This window comes from Penicillium soppii (genome assembly GCF_028829465.1).
Source record: "Penicillium soppii strain IBT 18220 chromosome Unknown utg000010l, whole genome shotgun sequence".
Lineage (NCBI taxonomy): Eukaryota > Fungi > Ascomycota > Eurotiomycetes > Eurotiales > Aspergillaceae > Penicillium > Penicillium soppii.
This window is the reverse complement of record NW_026643240.1, coordinates 2,385,823-2,402,616: the sequence shown is the minus strand read 5'-3', so window position 1 is coordinate 2,402,616 and position 16,794 is coordinate 2,385,823. Positions and strand designations below refer to the sequence as shown.

At 47.3% G+C, this 16,794-nt stretch overlaps 8 protein-coding genes across 8 annotated transcripts; 6 read left to right on the top strand and 2 right to left on the bottom strand.

Annotated features, from left to right (window-relative positions):
- Nucleotides 1–587: 587 nt before the first annotated feature.
- Nucleotides 588–2,129, top strand: N7529_011567 (uncharacterized protein; the record flags this gene model as incomplete). The annotated part of the gene is made up of 4 exons (XM_057247093.1): nt 588–723; nt 770–1,008; nt 1,061–1,133; nt 1,186–2,129. The coding sequence occupies 4 exons, from the start codon at nt 588–590 to the stop codon at nt 2,127–2,129; spliced, it is 1,392 nt and encodes a 463-aa protein (XP_057092442.1).
- Nucleotides 2,130–2,828: 699 nt separating this feature from the next.
- Nucleotides 2,829–3,867, top strand: N7529_011566 (putative inositol phospholipid biosynthesis protein Scs3; the record flags this gene model as incomplete). Its single annotated transcript, XM_057247092.1, has 2 exons — nt 2,829–3,701; nt 3,766–3,867. 2 exons carry the CDS (start codon nt 2,829–2,831, stop codon nt 3,865–3,867), a joined length of 975 nt encoding a protein of 324 aa, XP_057092441.1.
- A 193-nt stretch (nt 3,868–4,060) lies between these two features.
- Nucleotides 4,061–5,343, bottom strand: N7529_011565 (uncharacterized protein; the record flags this gene model as incomplete). Its single annotated transcript, XM_057247091.1, has 3 exons — nt 4,061–4,119; nt 4,178–4,441; nt 4,503–5,343. 3 exons carry the CDS (start codon nt 5,341–5,343, stop codon nt 4,061–4,063), a joined length of 1,164 nt encoding a protein of 387 aa, XP_057092440.1.
- Nucleotides 5,344–5,743: 400 nt separating this feature from the next.
- Nucleotides 5,744–7,087, top strand: N7529_011564 (putative erythromycin esterase; the record flags this gene model as incomplete). Its single annotated transcript, XM_057247090.1, has 1 exon — nt 5,744–7,087. The coding sequence occupies one exon, from the start codon at nt 5,744–5,746 to the stop codon at nt 7,085–7,087; it is 1,344 nt and encodes a 447-aa protein (XP_057092439.1).
- Nucleotides 7,088–8,469: 1,382 nt separating this feature from the next.
- N7529_011563 (fungal specific transcription factor domain-containing protein) lies at nt 8,470–10,263 on the top strand (the record flags this gene model as incomplete). The annotated part of the gene is made up of 2 exons (XM_057247089.1): nt 8,470–8,934; nt 8,995–10,263. 2 exons carry the CDS (start codon nt 8,470–8,472, stop codon nt 10,261–10,263), a joined length of 1,734 nt encoding a protein of 577 aa, XP_057092438.1.
- A 1,095-nt stretch (nt 10,264–11,358) lies between these two features.
- N7529_011562 (uncharacterized protein) lies at nt 11,359–13,212 on the top strand (the record flags this gene model as incomplete). The annotated part of the gene is made up of 2 exons (XM_057247088.1): nt 11,359–11,597; nt 11,655–13,212. 2 exons carry the CDS (start codon nt 11,359–11,361, stop codon nt 13,210–13,212), a joined length of 1,797 nt encoding a protein of 598 aa, XP_057092437.1.
- A 263-nt stretch (nt 13,213–13,475) lies between these two features.
- On the bottom strand, nt 13,476–15,548 carry N7529_011561 (IlvD/Edd family dehydratase; the record flags this gene model as incomplete). The annotated part of the gene is made up of 3 exons (XM_057247087.1): nt 13,476–14,685; nt 14,742–14,896; nt 14,949–15,548. The coding sequence occupies 3 exons, from the start codon at nt 15,546–15,548 to the stop codon at nt 13,476–13,478; spliced, it is 1,965 nt and encodes a 654-aa protein (XP_057092436.1).
- A 322-nt stretch (nt 15,549–15,870) lies between these two features.
- N7529_011560 (HpcH/HpaI aldolase family protein) lies at nt 15,871–16,789 on the top strand (the record flags this gene model as incomplete). Its single annotated transcript, XM_057247086.1, has 3 exons — nt 15,871–16,024; nt 16,077–16,169; nt 16,224–16,789. The coding sequence occupies 3 exons, from the start codon at nt 15,871–15,873 to the stop codon at nt 16,787–16,789; spliced, it is 813 nt and encodes a 270-aa protein (XP_057092435.1).
- Nucleotides 16,790–16,794: the final 5 nt, after the last annotated feature.

Below are 16,794 nucleotides of genomic sequence, written 5' to 3'. Positions count from 1 at the left end.
AGAAAGCTGTGGACATCACTATAAAATTCATAAGACCAGCGAGTTCCAAGGTTTGCTTTTTTGATCGGTCCAATGCACCTTATGTAGTGTCATGAATTAGCAGATGATTCTGTTAACACCTTGTTCTCAATTCACTCTCAGTATAGTTTGTCAAGCAACGCATCTTGCGGGTACTATTTCAAGACTCCTTCTTCGGCGAACTATACTATATGGGAACATCTGCCGTACATAGGAGTCGAAAAGTCCTCGGGCCACCTAGATAACATGCCAGATTGAGAAGTGTCCTGAAGTAATTCGGTCATATAAGACATAATGGCGCGATATAATAACATCTTCTCGCCCGAGATAGCTGTCAAAACATCGGCTAAACCCTAACGAGATATACAAAACGCTACGTGCAATATCATATTGCTGCAAAAGATGTCGTTTGCTGGACCGTTGTCACGACATGGATCTTGGCTTTTCGTCATCAACACCCCGCATGTCGACCTGCAAGGCACTAGCGATAAGCATGCGAGGTATAAAACCTAGATATTCCAACAAGTACTATATAATCAAAATACAAATGATCAATACAACATTGTTCAATGGCTAGTATCACCCAATCGGGTATTGTTCCCGTCAAAAACACGCTTTACACCTTTTATCGAAGCACCCTTTTCAATGCCATCATCATTGGTCTAGTGAGCTTCACTCAGCCCGGAATATGGAGCGCTCTCGCTGGTGCGTGTCTTTTAAGGGTTGAAGCTTAAATACTAATACTGTCCAGGTCTCGGGGCCGGCGGCCTGGCTACACCTTTCTTCGTCAATGCAGCAAACGTAATAACTTTTGCAATTATGATTGTACTGAGCCCCGTATTTGCTGTTATTGGTAATCGATGGAGTCTGAAGTGGGTTCTTGTCATTGGGACAATAGGATATGCCCCTTACTCGGCTTCATTGTACACCAACAGCGTCTATGGAACACAATGGTTTATGTTATTTGGCGCGACAACTTGTGGTATCTCGGTTCGTTGATTATCCTCGCCTGTTTGATTGCATTTAAGCTGATGACTAAAAGGCCGCAGCACTTTGGGTCTCAGAAGCAGCCATTGGAGTTGGATACCCGGAGGAGAACAAGAAGGGCGCGTACCGTAAGTGGATTACTACCATGAACATTTTTCTCGTTCTAAGACATGTTCCCAGTGGCTATTTGGTTCGGTCTGAATAAGATTGGCACAATCATCGCATCCTCAATTGAGTTGGCTTTGAACCTCGGGAATGACCAACAAGGGTCCATTAGTTCTGAAACTTATCTGATTCTGATCGCGTTGCAATGTCTTGGCTTGCCGCTTGCACTCTTGATCTCCCCTATTGACAAATTAATCCGAAAAGATGGAACCAAGCCAGCGCGCCCAGAGAGAACAACATTCGCCGAGGGTTTCCGCAGATTCTGGCGGGTCATGAAACGACCTGAAATTGCGGCGTTGGTTCCCATCTTCTTGACCAGTCAATGGGCACAAACATACGAAGGCAACTACCTCACGGAATATTTCACGGTACGAGCTCGAGCACTAGCTGCGTTCATCATCACCTTAGTGGGACTTGGCGTGAATATAATCTTCGGCTGGTTCTTGGACTACGATCGTTTGAGTCGGTCTACCCGGGCTCGGGTAGGATGGATTATCCTGGTCATCACATATACAATCACTTATATCTATAACCTGGTCTTGGAAGCTGAGTATGAAAAGATAAGTCCAATTTTCGATATCGAAACGCCAGGTTTTGCACGTGCGGTCGCTGTTTATTGTGTCTTCTTCGTACCTTATAACGCATTTGCTGTGTGGGGATACTGGATCCTTGGTTGCTTCGATGACAAGATCGAGAACCTGACGTTCTCTACTGCTGTTTTGCGATCAGGCGAGTCATTCGCAAGCACTATATCTTATGCACTTGGAGCCTCAAAAAGTGTCTCACTGTTGAAGAACATATTGGTGGCTTCGGTGCTTTTCTGGGCCGCTATTCCAACAACCACTTGGAGTGTATGGCAAGTGACTGAATTCAAGAAAAGAGATGAAGACAATGAAGAAATAAGCGATACAAGCACGCAGGTTATCAATGTCACAGTCAAGGACTCTGTCGGTGTTTGATACTTTCGCTTATGTGAATAAGAAGCTGTTAGGGAACAATGGGTCCAATGAATTTTAGTGGTTGTACCTAGGTAGTACTTTCCAATTTCCCTCGAGTCACAGATGTATATATCTGGGTGATGTTTGCAAGGGTTCAGCGCGAGAGGCACTAATCTTTTTCACCCTTTCAAATTTCCTGAAATAACCTTCATTGGCCTTCTTTATTCTATAGCACTCAAGGAATTGACAATACCAAACGTTTTAGTAATGCGTTTCTGAGCTCAAGACCATACTACCAATGTTGAGCTGTCATCCACCCTTCAAGCTATTCTCGCTATTCCTCGCTCTGAAGCCCCCCTGGACTGGCAAGAGTGCGACCAATTGACGAAACTGTCGAAGGTCCGTCATAAAGATCAAAATTAATATGAAATTAACCAAAAACCCAACGAAAGGCCTGTTCAGTCCGTTTTTCTGTTTTAATGTAACTATGTTGAAAGAAGACATTGGCCTTAGAAAAGCTGGTGACTTCTGCCTGAGGCTTCCTTGCAGCATCCTCGGCAAAGCCTGATGTCATCTTGTCCTGGCTATCTTCAACTTCCAAGTTATTTTCTTCTTTTGACAATTGAGACAAGCATACTCGGTCGCTACAACTGAATGTCTTTGTGGATTTTCTCTCTTATATCGCATATTCCTTGATTCAATAATTATTGTCTCGCGACCATGGCCGCAGCCACATCGCGACCGGCATTGCTTCCCTCCGCCGCACTGCTTGTATACCCAGCGACATTATTACTTGGGTCCCTATTTTCCATAATATCACCGACAGCAAGACCTTCACGAGATTCTTCCCTACACCCCACAAGCCCCTTGGCCCCATCTCTCGCCTCAGACCTGCACATGTCCGAGGACCCTGTCAATTATTTCGCTCGCAAAAATAATGTCTTCAACGTCTACTTTGTGAAAATCGGGTGGCTTTGGACAACAGCCGCCTTCGTCTCGATTCTCCTCTCTTCGCCTATCTACTCTTCATCTCGTCCATCATCCTCGTCGCAGCAAGAGACCCGGTTCCGACGTACCCTCCAAGCCGTTCTACGCTACGCACTCATCACGACAATATGGTACCTCTTCACGCAGTGGTTCTTTGGACCAGCGATTATTGATCGTGGATTCGTAGCCACAGGCGGAAAGTGCGAGCGCGTTCTCGAGGAAGCTAGGGAAATGGGAGTTAAGGGTGGCAACCCCGCCGACCTGGAAACATTGTTCGCGGCCGCGACATGCAAAGCTGCCGGCGGGGCTTGGAGGGGTGGACATGATATCAGTGGCCATGTCTTGATGTTGGTTCTGGCTACGGGGCTTCTAGCATTCGAGGCTGTCGGAGCTAGCGCGCCTGCATATCTGTCTCGCTTTAGCACAACTGTGGATGTGGGGCGCGAGCGCAAGGCTAGTGATGCGGATAGCAGCTCGTTAGCCGAATCATTTGAAACGGGCGGATTTGCAAAGACTTGGACTTTGCGACTCGTTTGGGGTGTTGTCGGCTTGGGCTGGTGGATGCTCTTCATGACCGCAATTTGGTTCCACACTTGGTTGGAGAAGGTTCGTGCATCCTTTCAAGATTTACATCATTTTATGGTTTTCATGCTTACTTTATACTTTATAGTGGTCTGGACTACTCATAGCTCTGAGTGCCGTGTGCACCGTTTACATCCTCCCAAGACGCATGGATGCCTTGAGGGATGTTGTCGGACTTCCCGGGGTATAGAATCCAGGGCTGTATTATTCCACTAGTCATCGTTACCTGTGAACATAACGAATTATAATAATAGAGTCCTTTGTTTTTAAAATAGAAGCAGAAAGCTCCAACGGGGTGTTCAGTTTTTGGTACCATTCATGAATTTACAATATTCTCCGTGCAACATCTGAAGCGCAGTATTGATGCTTACTGCCCCAGATAACTACTTATGTTTTTCCGGTGCTGTTGCGGGCTCCTTCGCTAGATACCCAGCTCGAAATGCTGGAGTTGAGAATGGTCAACGACAGATTTCGGGGCGGGATCGGACTGTATCACTTACCCCCTGGTATCAACGCCGAAGCATACATCACTCGTGTAATAGGCCTCAGGTCTTCCGGCGTTAGACCGTCGGATATCGACAGCTCCATGTATGGATCCCAAGCAGCGACGATGGCATCAGAGTAACATTTGAGATTGACGGAACGGTCTTTTTCTGTGTTTGCCTCAGACTGGCATTGTATGCCCATGCTCGTACCGAATTCGCGAAAGGCCAATCGGAATTTAATATTGCGCTCCAAATACCGGTTTATCTCGAAAAGGTTGTCTGGCACCAGTCCTAATCAGCATGATTCCCTGCTTGAAACACTGAAATGAGGGCACTTAACATATTTGTTCGAAGCATTTTTCGGCCAGATTGGTGGCCCAGTACTCCTGTTCTGAAAACCAATGTGCCGTCCACAATGTCATACCCAAATCCAACGGATCGCTTGAGACAAAGTGCTCCCCCTTCCGATTCATGGCGCGCCTGTAGTCACCGATTTCCTGCGCCAGGACTTCGCCATCTCCTGCCTCCATGGACGAAGCTTGCAGGAGTCTAAAAACGACGTACCCATCAATTGGGTCGAGATTGCCCTCGGATCTCACCATTGGGGCTGTAAGATCCATATTCATCTTCCAGATCATTCTTGGCTCGGCTGCGGCCCGATCGATGAAGAACTTTGGGTGAACCGCTTTCGCCAGCTGTATCGCCTGCCGGTTGTACTTCATTTCACCAGATGCCCTTGTCATCCGATTCAATGCAAACATCCACACTGTCAGGTAATGGTGATACTGCCCATCGCCATCTGATCCCCGATCCTCTAATTTGCCAATTCTCAACCCGCCACCGAGTGGGTTCGCGTCCGTTGCTCCTGGCAGTCGCGAGCGGCCGTCTCGGGTCCTCCCCAATACGTCATGGACAGTTTGAACCAAACGGTCTGCCAGTACGAGGTAGCGGTTGTCGATGTTTTTATCGATTCCACATATATTATACTCATGGTGCATAGTCAGGAAGTTGACGACCCCAAATGCATCCGTCCATAGGTATCTTCCGCGGTGCCCGCCTGATTTCGGGGGTGGTGTCCACTCTGCTGGGTTCTCTATGCTGACCAAGCTGCCATAAAGTGAATTCATGGCTTGCTCGAAACGATCCAGACGTGGTGATGGGCTGCTGGTTGGGAGTGCCATTTTGAACGTTTGCGAGCTGCAACTTAGTTGGGCATATGGACAGCTTGGCTGAATGAATATCCGTTTATGAGGGCAGATTAGTAAAGGTGAAATCGGCGACCGCATCAGTCATTGAAGTGATCTTTTGATCATTTATTGCCATCATTTCGGGCATATTGGTTTGCCTTCGGGTGAGGTCATAGTGATTGTGTGCTTGTCCGGATGGAAACAATTCGCTGGGAAGTTGCCCGCATGTGAGAACACTGTGAGCCAACCTTGGCTAATATTCGCATAATTAAAATGCTCTGGCCAGTTTTTGCTTCCTCTGCTGGCATATCTTTAATCTGTGGAATGTCGAAGTGTGTCAACTCCAGCCCATACATCCATGCGCTTGATGTCGTGTTTACGATCATCTAGAAAAATGTCTGAACTTCAAGATTTATTCAATTCAGCAATTGAGCCGCTCCCTGAGATCCACGACAAAAGTTTTGCATCCCATTTTGATACATTCGCTGAGAAGCAAGTCATCCTTCTAGGTGATGGCAGTCATGGCACATCCGAGTTTTATTCTGCTCGAGCAGAGATCACAAAGCGACTGATTGAACGACATGGTTACACCATGGTCGCCGTCGAGGCGGACTGGCCCGATGCAAAGGTTATCGATCGATACGTACGTCTGCGTCCAGGTCCCAAAGCACAAATAGGAGGTACTGCCAAGGGATATGAGCCGTTCAACCGATTTCCGACCTGGATGTGGAGAAACGTCGAAATGCAGCGACTGGTCGAATGGATGCGGGATCGAAACCATAGAATGCCACCGGAAAAAAGAGCCGGGTTTTACGGATTGGACTTATATAGCATGGGCGCCTCGATCGACGCCGTGATTGACTACCTGGACCGTATGGATCCAAAGGCAAGCAAGCAAGCGCGGCTGCGGTATGGGTGTCTCGAACCCTGGATCGAGGAGCCTGCATCCTATGGCTTGGCATCCCTGCGTGGGATGGAAGATTGTGAAGGACGAGTGGTGAAGATGCTGCGGGATCTTTTAGAGAAGCGGCTGGAATACGCGCAAAGTGGCTTGCGAGATGCCGATGAGTACCACAGTGGCGAGCAAAATGCTCATCTCGTTCGTGATGCCGAGAAGTACTACAAGACCATGTACTACAGCTCAGTGAGTTCGTGGAATCTGCGCGACATCCACATGTTTGAAACCTTGGAACGCCTATTGCGGTTCAACGAGGGACAGAAAGCTATTGTCTGGGCACACAACTCCCACGTTGGGGATGCCCGGTTTACCAGCATGGGCTCTCGACGCAATGAGCTTAACATTGGCCAGCTATGTCGTGAGCAACTGGGGAGCGAGAACGTAACTATCCTCGGCTGCGGCACTCACACCGGCACTGTTGCGGCAGCTCATGAGTGGGACGATGATATGGAGGTTATGCCTGTTCGTCCCTCTCGAGCTGATAGTTGGGAGATAGTAGCTCATGATACCGGGGTACCGAGATTTGTGCTTGATCTGCGTCGTGATCGTATCGATCCCGCTTTCCGCTCTGCTCTCGCCGCTGAACAACGTCTGCAACGTTTCATAGGTGTCATTTATCGCCCAGATACGGAGCGTAATTCTCATTACTCGCAGGCGGTTCTTCAAAAGCAGTTTGACGGTTATGTCTGGTTTGATGAAACACAGGCTGTTAATCCTTTGGAGGTCATCCAACCTATCACGCCACTTGGAAAGGGTGAAACTTATCCATTCGGCTTGTGATACTTTGGGCAAATACATAGACTAGACAAATTAAGAGAGTTTCATTCATTTGGGCTCAGATTACACTTCATCGTCATATTTAGTATCAGTGTTAGTGCTTTGCTAGTAACTCAGCACCAAAATACTAGAATCTCTTTCGTGTGCTATCATCAGAACTACTCAATTCGTCAACAACTTGGACAACTTCATACACTATCTCATTTGCATTCTTTCCTCTACACCATTACATTTTGCTATACATATATGATCGTAGGCTTTTAAATACATATTTATCTATATCTCCAAAGAAAGAATGTAAGAAATCAACCAGTATAGGGGGGAAGAAAAAGAAACCTTCCTCCCTCTCCCAGAAGGGCGCTAGAATCGAACTTGGGGTCTCTAACATTAAGATTCAAGATTCGATCAGCAGTCGAGCGTAAAGTGCTTCGCTAGACTCCGTGTGTCACAGCTTCAACCTTTCCTAGGCATTTGATGTCTTCAAAATTCAATCATGGCGCATTCACATTGAATGCTCGTTTTTCGTCGGCTCTACGGCTTATAGAAATAAAATTTGCTGGAATTTTTCTTTCAGATCCATCATTAGATCAAGTTAACCATATCATTACTCTCAGATATCCAGGTTGATGCGAAGATCATTATAGATACCAACTATGCCGTTTACGGTTTAGCGCATGGTTCTTCGGGACCGAGATCTCGGGACCGAATATTTCATTTGAACGTCGTCTCGTCCTTGCTCGACTCTACAAAAGGTGTGGAAATATTGAAACCTATGATAATTGAAATTTGATGTCGGAGATTCAAGACTTTGGGTAGACGTGACAGCTTTCGTGGATTTCGAGTTTGCGATTCGAAAATTACCACACAGACTATCTCCACACGACAAAAGATGTCTGCTATAACAAGAGGTCATTCATGCATCCTGTGCCAAAGGCGCAAAGTCCGCTGCGATAAACAAAAGCCATGTGGAAACTGTGTCAAAGCAAACGCCGAGTGTACGGTTATCCCCCAACAACCTCGAGGGAAGAGAAATCTAGCGAAATTACACGGGAAAGATTTATTGGAAAGATTAAAACGATATGAAGAGTTGATGACTAAAAATGGAATTGAATTTGGCTCTATTGCACATGGAGGAGAAGATTACGGGGAGCCCGAGACACCTAATAACGAGAAACCATTTCCGAATCAAAATGCGCGGGGCCAGAGCTCCGCCCGGACAAACGAGGAAAGGCAAGGATCACTTCGTGGGTAGACTTGTTGTAACTCTACTAACATCTATTTAGGGATCCTAAATGGTTTGCTTACTATCATGATGTATGGGCAAAAGAAATTTTAAAAGGGATGCAACAACTAACCTGGCTATTCAGTATCGAGCCACCAACGAGATGTTACATGGCTCCTCCGAAGAGGAATCGGACCGACCAACAGTTCATCATGCTTTTGACGCCATGTTTGACGAGACAACTGGTTTCCCATTTATCGCAGGTAGCTCGCAGGCTAGCAAAGAGGTTGCATACCCGTCTTCAATCCAGAGCATACAATTGTGGCAGATCTATATTAACAACGTCAATCCTCTTTTGAAAATCAGCCACATACCCACACTCCAGCCCCAGGTCATTGAAGCTTCCGCAGATCTTGACAAGATTCCCAAACCTCTTCGCGTCCTAATGTTTGGAATTTACTTCACGGCGGTTAATTCAATGGCCGATGAGGAAGTTCAAACTACCTTTGGAGAAAAGAAGTCTATCCTCATGGCTCGATACCGCAAGAATACTGAGCAAGCTCTTCTCGATGCTGGGTTTATGAAATCCAACGACATTATGATGCTTCAAGGTTATGTATTGTATCTGGTGGGTTGTGTTCCTTTCACTTACTTAAGCTAAGCCATGCGCTAATATTGACAATGGCAGATTGGCCTGAGGCCATACATGGACCCTCGCTCACTCTTTTGTTGCATCGGTATTGCCGTCCGCATAGCTACTCGACTTGGATTACATCGAGATGGAGCCCAATTCAATATGTCCCCCTTTGAGACCGAGCAACGGAGACGACTGTGGTGGCAGATTGTCGCCCTTGACAAGCGAACTGCTGATATCACCGGATCACCCACTAGTGCACTCTCTTCCTTGGGAACTGACTGCCGGTTTCCACTCAACGTGAACGATATAGACCTGCACCCACATGCCAAGGAGCCTCCATCACCCTCGACTGGTATCACCGAAATGACCTTTTTTCTCACACGAATAGAAATCACGATTGCATCTGCCCCTGATGGTATTCGGCCCAATCCCAAAGTACCGGATAATTTCCGGACGAATGGAGGCTCGTCTACCTCCGCTTCAACTCGCAAGAGAGCAACTCAAAGCCAATCCGATCATCTCGACCGATATTATGCATATATGGAATCAGTCTATCTCGAGAAGTGCAATGCGAATATTCCCATCCAGCTGTTCATATCGATGATGACTCGCGTGTCATTGTGCAAACTCCATGTTCTCGACTTCATATGCCGAGGTACCACCAGCGTAGACACCGAGATCCGACAACGGGATACTGGTTTTTTAGCTGCCATTGAGCTGTTAGAAGCAGACAACGCAATCCGTAACACGCAAAGCCTTCGCGGATTTATTTGGTACAGCTATATGGAATTGCCTCTACCAGGGTATCTTTTCCTTGCCAACGAACTACGCCACTACACTACAGGCATTCTATGCCAACGTGCATGGGAAGCTATCGTTCAAAGCCCATATAACCAAGGTCTTAGTCACAACCTCCGAAGCCCTTTGCATGTTGGTCTTGGGCAGGCAATCTTGAAGGCTTGGGATGCTCGTCAAAATTCAGAATTACAGCTGGGAAGGGCATTACAGCCTCCATATCTCATTGTCTCACTTCGTGAAAGCCTTGCCAGCCATATTCAGAAACAAGGTCCCATCCGAGCGGATTTCGAAGATTCTAGGGATTTTGAAAGAGGCATGCATCCAAGCAGCGTTGAATCGCGCCAGTCGGACGAAGCAGCAGATATGCTGCTCAATGCCGGTACGACGTATAATTTCACAGAAAGCATAAATTATACGCTTCCTTCGGCTGAACTTGATTATAATCAAATGGTTTGGACAAATTTGATGCAATCTGGTGCGATTGGCGGATTTTGGGGTGATCTTGACTCACTTGGGCAGTAAAGCTCTTGGTTAATTCAATATGGGCCTTTTTTTGTTCGGTTTTAGCTCGAGATTTCGATTCTTGCATGTGCACGTCTTTTGTCCGCAACTCTAGGCATCAGTCTTCACTCGGTGTAAAAAACCGGTCAATGGCTAATGCACTTGGCCCGTTGAACCAAATCAGGTTGCTGCAGACCCCGGTAACAATGGGGGCCGTCTTCAGGCATTTGCCGTGATTGACGAGCCAGCGACCAATACATTTTCAGCTCCGACATGCAGTCGGAGCTATTCGGGAAAACGACCATATCCGACTCAGCAAGTGGGACGGTGCTAAGCATTAAGATATGAAAATTGTCTTCCAAAGACCGTGCCATCAGCTTGGCGTTCTCAGCTGCAGTGTAATGCATTCTTAGCGATGCTACTTTGTGTGCTTATGCCTCGCTTATGTTTACTAAGGGAATCTTCACATCCCTTTGTCATTTTTCACAGTTCACTCTCAACAAATGAAAATAAGGACTCAACCCCCTGAACACCTTGATTGATCAGGGGAGAATATTGACCTAAATCTCGGAGGGTACCAGTGTTGGCGCCGAAACCGGAAGGTCATACGAGCAGATCAATCAAATCAATCAGATAACACCGATCAATCTCCACTTTATTAAGTCCCTTAGGTCCATTAGTCCCTTTTTGGATGGTGAAATTGCCCGTCAGCACTAAAACTGTGCCGCTTTAAAGCCATAGAGTCTTTATTAACCACTTCTAGAACTATTTTCTATCCCATGAAACGCCAAATTCCGGTGATCATCGGACACAGTAACCCAAATCAGACCGGATGATTTGTGTTTAACCAATTTTTGTCTAGCTTCCTTCTCTAGCCAAGTTTCTGTAAGCTTTTTACAGTCATAATATAGGAGTCGAAATTTTCATCTACGGTCCATACCGCCAGGTTATAGCGGCTAGCATATAAATCCAGTGTCTCATAAGTTGCCGTCGAATCGGTCTGCTCATCTTTTCTGGTCTATAATATTTGCTCTTGTGAGCAACATTTGTTCTATCCTTTAGATACGCAAGCAAGTTTAAGTTGTGTTGTCACTGCTCTGCTCAATTATCGACACCATGGCTGTCAGAAAACGTTTCGTGAACCCCTTTGCGCGCAGGGAGTCCGAGAAATCTGCGACTGATTCGCACGACATTGAAACTCATGATGATTCCAAGCCTCCCTTTGAAAAGCCGCAGGAGACCGACCAGTCTTCAGATAAACAAATTATTGATGAAAAGGCTCAGGCGGGTACTCAGAAAGCCCAAGCCAGTACCCAGGCTTGGACGAAGAATACGTTGATCGCAGCCTATATTCTGTAATACCCTTCTGTCTTTGACACTTTATCGAAACTGTGCATCTAATATCTTTCCAGTGTTTGGATTGTCAATTTCCTAGAGTACTTCAGCTCTGGACTCCTCGGCTCCTTATCTCCTTATATCTACAGTAGCTTTCAGCTACACTCTTTGACGGGTCTGACGACCGTCATCGCTTCAATGATATCTGCTCTGATCAAATTCCCCTACGCAAAACTCATGGATATTTGGGGTCGTCCACAAGCCTTCGGACTCGGCGTCGGATTCCTAACCCTCGGACTTATCATGATGGCCGCTTGCAAGAACGTGCAAACATATTGTGCTGCTCAAGTCTTCTATCAAACAGGTTTCAGCATGATTGATTTCTCCATTACAATCTTCATTGCTGATACCACAGCTTTGAAGAATCGTGCGTTCTGGATTGCGTATGCGGCGTCTCCATACCTTATTACACCATGGATATACGGCTACGCTGCGAACGAGATTCTCGCTCCTGGTGGAATCGGCTACCGATGGGGCTTCGGTGTCTTTGCCATCATCATGCCAATTGTCAGTGCCCCGCTTTGGGGTCTGTGGTATTACATTCAGAAGAAGGCTGAGAAGATGGGTCTGACAGAGAAAAAGAGCAGTGGAAGGACTTTCTTCCAATCTGTTATATTCTACTGCATCGAGTTCGACGTGATCGGATTGCTGATTGTTGCCACTGGATTTTCGCTTTTCTTGCTCTCATTCAACCTGTACTCCTACCAGCCTGGGCAATGGGCATCCCCAATGATCATCTGTTTCGTTGTCATTGGTTTCAGCTTGATTATCACCTTCACCGTCTGGGAAAGATACTTTGCTCCGGTGAAATTCATGCCATGGGAGCTTATTCAAAACCGTACTGTCTTTTTCACTTACTCCATGGTGGTCTCGTTGTACCTCGCCTGGTACATCTGGGACAATTACTTCTATTCCCTGCTACAGGTCTTGTTCTACCAAACTATCCAGGAGGCAACATATATCTCTAACATCTACACCATCGGCTCCTGTTTCTGGTGCCTTGTTTTCGGCGCCATTCTCCGCTACAACGGCCGCCTCAAGCTATGGGCCATCTGCTTCGGTGTTCCTCTAACCATCCTCGGAGTCGGCCTTATGATCAAGTTCCGTCAACCCGATGGGAACATTGGCTATATCGTTATGTGCCAGATCTTTGTTGCTTTTGGTGGCGGTACTCTCGTCATATGTGAGCAGATGACTGTCATGGCTGTTTCCGCTCAACGCAATATCCCTGCTGTCCTGGCCATTGAAGGAGTGGTTGCGAATATCGGCAGCGCCCTTGGTGGTACTGTTGCGGTCGCGATGTGGACTGGAATCTTCCCTGTCAAACTGAGATCTTACCTCCCTACATCTGCTCAGGCGGACTTTACTACTATTTACGGTAGTTTGGAAGTGCAGCAATCTTATGCGAAGGGATCGGCAACCCGTGATGCCATCGACCATGCGTATGGTGACACTCAGCGACTCATGCTCATCACAGCCACTTGCCTTTATCTTATTACTTGGATCTCTTGCTTCTTTTGGAAAGATCTCAATGTGAAAAAGATGAAGCAGCAGGTGCATGGAGTACACTTCTGAGTGTAGGTGCGCTGAGCCTTATAAAGCCACCGAGGGCCTTGAGACCCATTCTTACTTAGTTGCAAGTCTCAATATATTTCATTTCAATTGAGAGTTTGTTGTTTGAAACTTCAGCGTACCTAGCCAAGATTTCTCGGATTTGGATGTCTATAATGCACCAGCAAAAACATTAAGAATAAGAAAAGAACCGGATAATATGTTTACAATTACTTTGAGAGGTACCTAGATATTAATTTCATCATTCTGATATCTACATTTAGTTTTCAATGATTATGACGCAGGGGCGGGCCCTCTTGTGCTAGTCGCTGGAATTTGACTGCTTTCCGCAGCACCATACCCTGACTCAATTGATCCGTTTCTTGACGGAAGATCTCTTGCCACGGGGTACCACTTGGAGCCACCTTATAACCATCGACACCTAATGCCTCCCTTCGCTGCGCGATCTCCTCATCCGTAATGAGGATGTTGACCCGTCGCTTCCGCAAATCAATGCGAAGTCTGTCGCCATCTTTCAAGATGGCAAGGTTTCCCCCGGCCGCAGCCTCGGGGCTGGCATTCAAGATAGAAGGGGATCCCGAGGTTCCTGACTGTCTTCCATCTCCAATACAAAACAGCCCATCAATGCCTTCTTTCAAGAGACGGCCTGGTGGGTGCATATTCACGACCTCGGCTGCTCCGGGGTATCCAATTGGTCCAACACCACGCATGACGAGGATAGTCTTCGCGTCAATATTGGGCGAGTTCTCCAATCGCTCTTCGTAGTCTTCTGGTCCGTCAAACACAATAACAGATCCCTCGAAGGCTTCCGGGTCATCGGGATTGGAAAGGTATCGCTTGCGGAAAGATGGTGAGATAACACAGGTCTTCATAATAGCAGAGTCAAACAGATTTCCCTTCAAATGGGCGAATCCAGCATCCTTCATCAGGGGCTCATCGTATGGTTTGATAACGCGACGGTCCCATGTATGCTTTCCGCGAACATTCTCTGCAATGGTCTTGCCGTTACATGTGAGGGCATTACCGTGGATTTTGCCCTGGTCCAACAGTTCAGCCATGATTGCAGGCAAGCCTCCGGCACGATAGTATTCTTCGCCAAGGTATTCTCCGGACGGTTGCATGTTCAAAAGCAGAGGAATTGAAGATCCAAGATTATCCCAGTCATCCATTGAAACTTCTACACCCGCGTGCTGAGCGATGGCGTTAATGTGAATAGGGGCATTCGTGCTTCCGCCGATTGCAGCATTGGCCACGATTGCGTTCTCAAAGGCCTCGCGCGTCATGATATCAGATGGCTTACGGTCTGTCTCTACCATCTCCACTATTCGTTTGCCTGTCTCATAAGCGCATTGAGCTCTGTGGCGATAGGCAGCGGGGATAGCGGCGGATCCAGGTAGAGCCATTCCTAGAGATTCTGCGAGGGCATTCATTGTAGATGCAGTTCCCATGGTGTTGCAGTGGCCCACTGACGGAGTTCTAGGGATTTGTTAGACGTTGTGTTAAACCTTGAGGCACGAAAAGAAAAGACTCACCCTCGGGCAATGTAATCCATGAACTCATTGTCATCAATTTCTCCAGTGGCATATAGCTCTCGGCCGTGCCATAGGACAGAGCCAGCTCCAGTCAAAGCTCCCTTGGAATATCCATTGAGCATGGGTCCCACATTCATACAGATAGCGGGGACGTTCTAGTGAGAAAATTAGAGATATCTCAATCATTGCCCAAAAGAATTGACTTACCATCGTAGCAGCAGCCATCAAGCAAGCCGGGGTGGTCTTGTCACATCCAGTAAGCAACACAACACCATCCAGGAAATATCCGGTCAGAATCTCCACCAAACCAAGATACGCCAAGTTACGATCAAGGGTTGCAGTGGGTCGTCTTGATGTCTCTTGAATAGGATGTGTCGGGAATTCGAAGGGAATGCCACCAGCAGTTCGAATACCCTCGCGGACGCGCTTAGAGAGTTCGATGTGATGGCGGTTGCAGGGCGCAATGTCGGATCCCGTCTGGGCAATTCCAATCATCGGCTTACCAGACATGAGTTCTTCTTTGGTGATACCATAGTTGAAGTATCGCTCCATGTAAATGGCCGTCATGCCAGGGTTACTGCGGCAGTCAAACCAAGCAGAAGAGCGAAGTGTTCGTCCGGGCTGTCGGATGGGAACTTGGGCATTCTCAGCGCCACTTGAAACCCCCATGCGGGTTTCCAGTTCTTGATTGCGTCGGCGCAGAGCCTGCAGCTCGCTCAGACAATCTTCAATGTTGATGGACTGGGGCTGAGCTTCATTGCTGCATGAGCAGCCCTCACAGGCCTTTTTTGGATCAGAACAGGCCATTATGTATAGGGAGTATGTGTTGGATTTGACATTTGCGTGGGGTGCACTGGATTATATATGGAGGCGTCTCCATTCGTTTGAAAATGTGAAATTGCGGGGTGCATCCGGGAGACACTTTCCGAGTCAATTTCCGGTCGATATCGTGGGGTTGCCCCAAGTGACGGAGATGAGCCGAGATATTGTCTCTCGGGATGTTATGTTCCGGGGCTCGGATATTGGTATTTCCACGTTAGTAACACAACAACCCCGAGGTAATAAAGGCTGTTGACTATTCCCACTATCTTTTATATTTTCAAGTATCGTCGAAAGTGTTCTTTCCAAAATGCAAGGTCTCAATCGCGTGAGAACAGTCCTCGATAAGGGCGAGGTCGCTCTCGGTGTGTGGCAGCTGTTACCCGGTAGCAATATGTCTCGCACTCTAGCAAGAGCTGGATATGATTGGGTTCTGGTGGACTGTGAACATGGAAATATCGATGGTAAGTCTATTGAACCAGCACGAATGTCGAGAAATGCTCACTTTCTTCTCAGATGCCGCAATGCATGAAGCCGTCCCCGCTATAACCTCATACGGCGTGAGCCCGATTGTTCGTGTCCCGGACTTCCAATCCTGGATGATCAAACGTATGCAATCTATTCCGCTACTATATTAATGAGTGTCTCTAACATATCATGCAGGTGCTTTGGATGCAGGTGCACATGGAGTACTCGCACCTCTTGTGCGGACAGTGGAAGACACAAAAGCTTTCATTGAAGCCTGTCGATTCCCTCCACAAGGCAAGCGAGGTTTTGGCTCGCCATTCCCCATGGACCGGTTTGGTCGAAATGTAACAGCTACGCAATATCTCACCGAGGCCAATGCCAACCTCCTGCTTTCTGTTCAAGTCGAGACCAAGGAAGCATTCGAGAATGTCGATGCCATCGCTGCCGTTGATGGTCTCGACTTGTTATTTGTTGGACCCTTCGATCTGGGCAACGGAATTGGCCACCCTGTGCTGGGAGCTACCTTTGCGCCTGAACTCGAACGGGCTATTGAGAAGATCCTGGCTGCTGCTCACAAAGCAGGGAAGAAAGCCGGGATCTATTGTGCGAACGGAAAGCAGGCAAAGAAATATGCCGATTTAGGGTATGACTTAGTTAACGTCATTACTGATGTTGGTGCTCTGACTAGCTCCCTGGCGAGTGAGATGGAAATTGTGACTCAGAAAGCAGGCAAGACTGCCTCGGGTCCATATGGTAGTTAAATTCG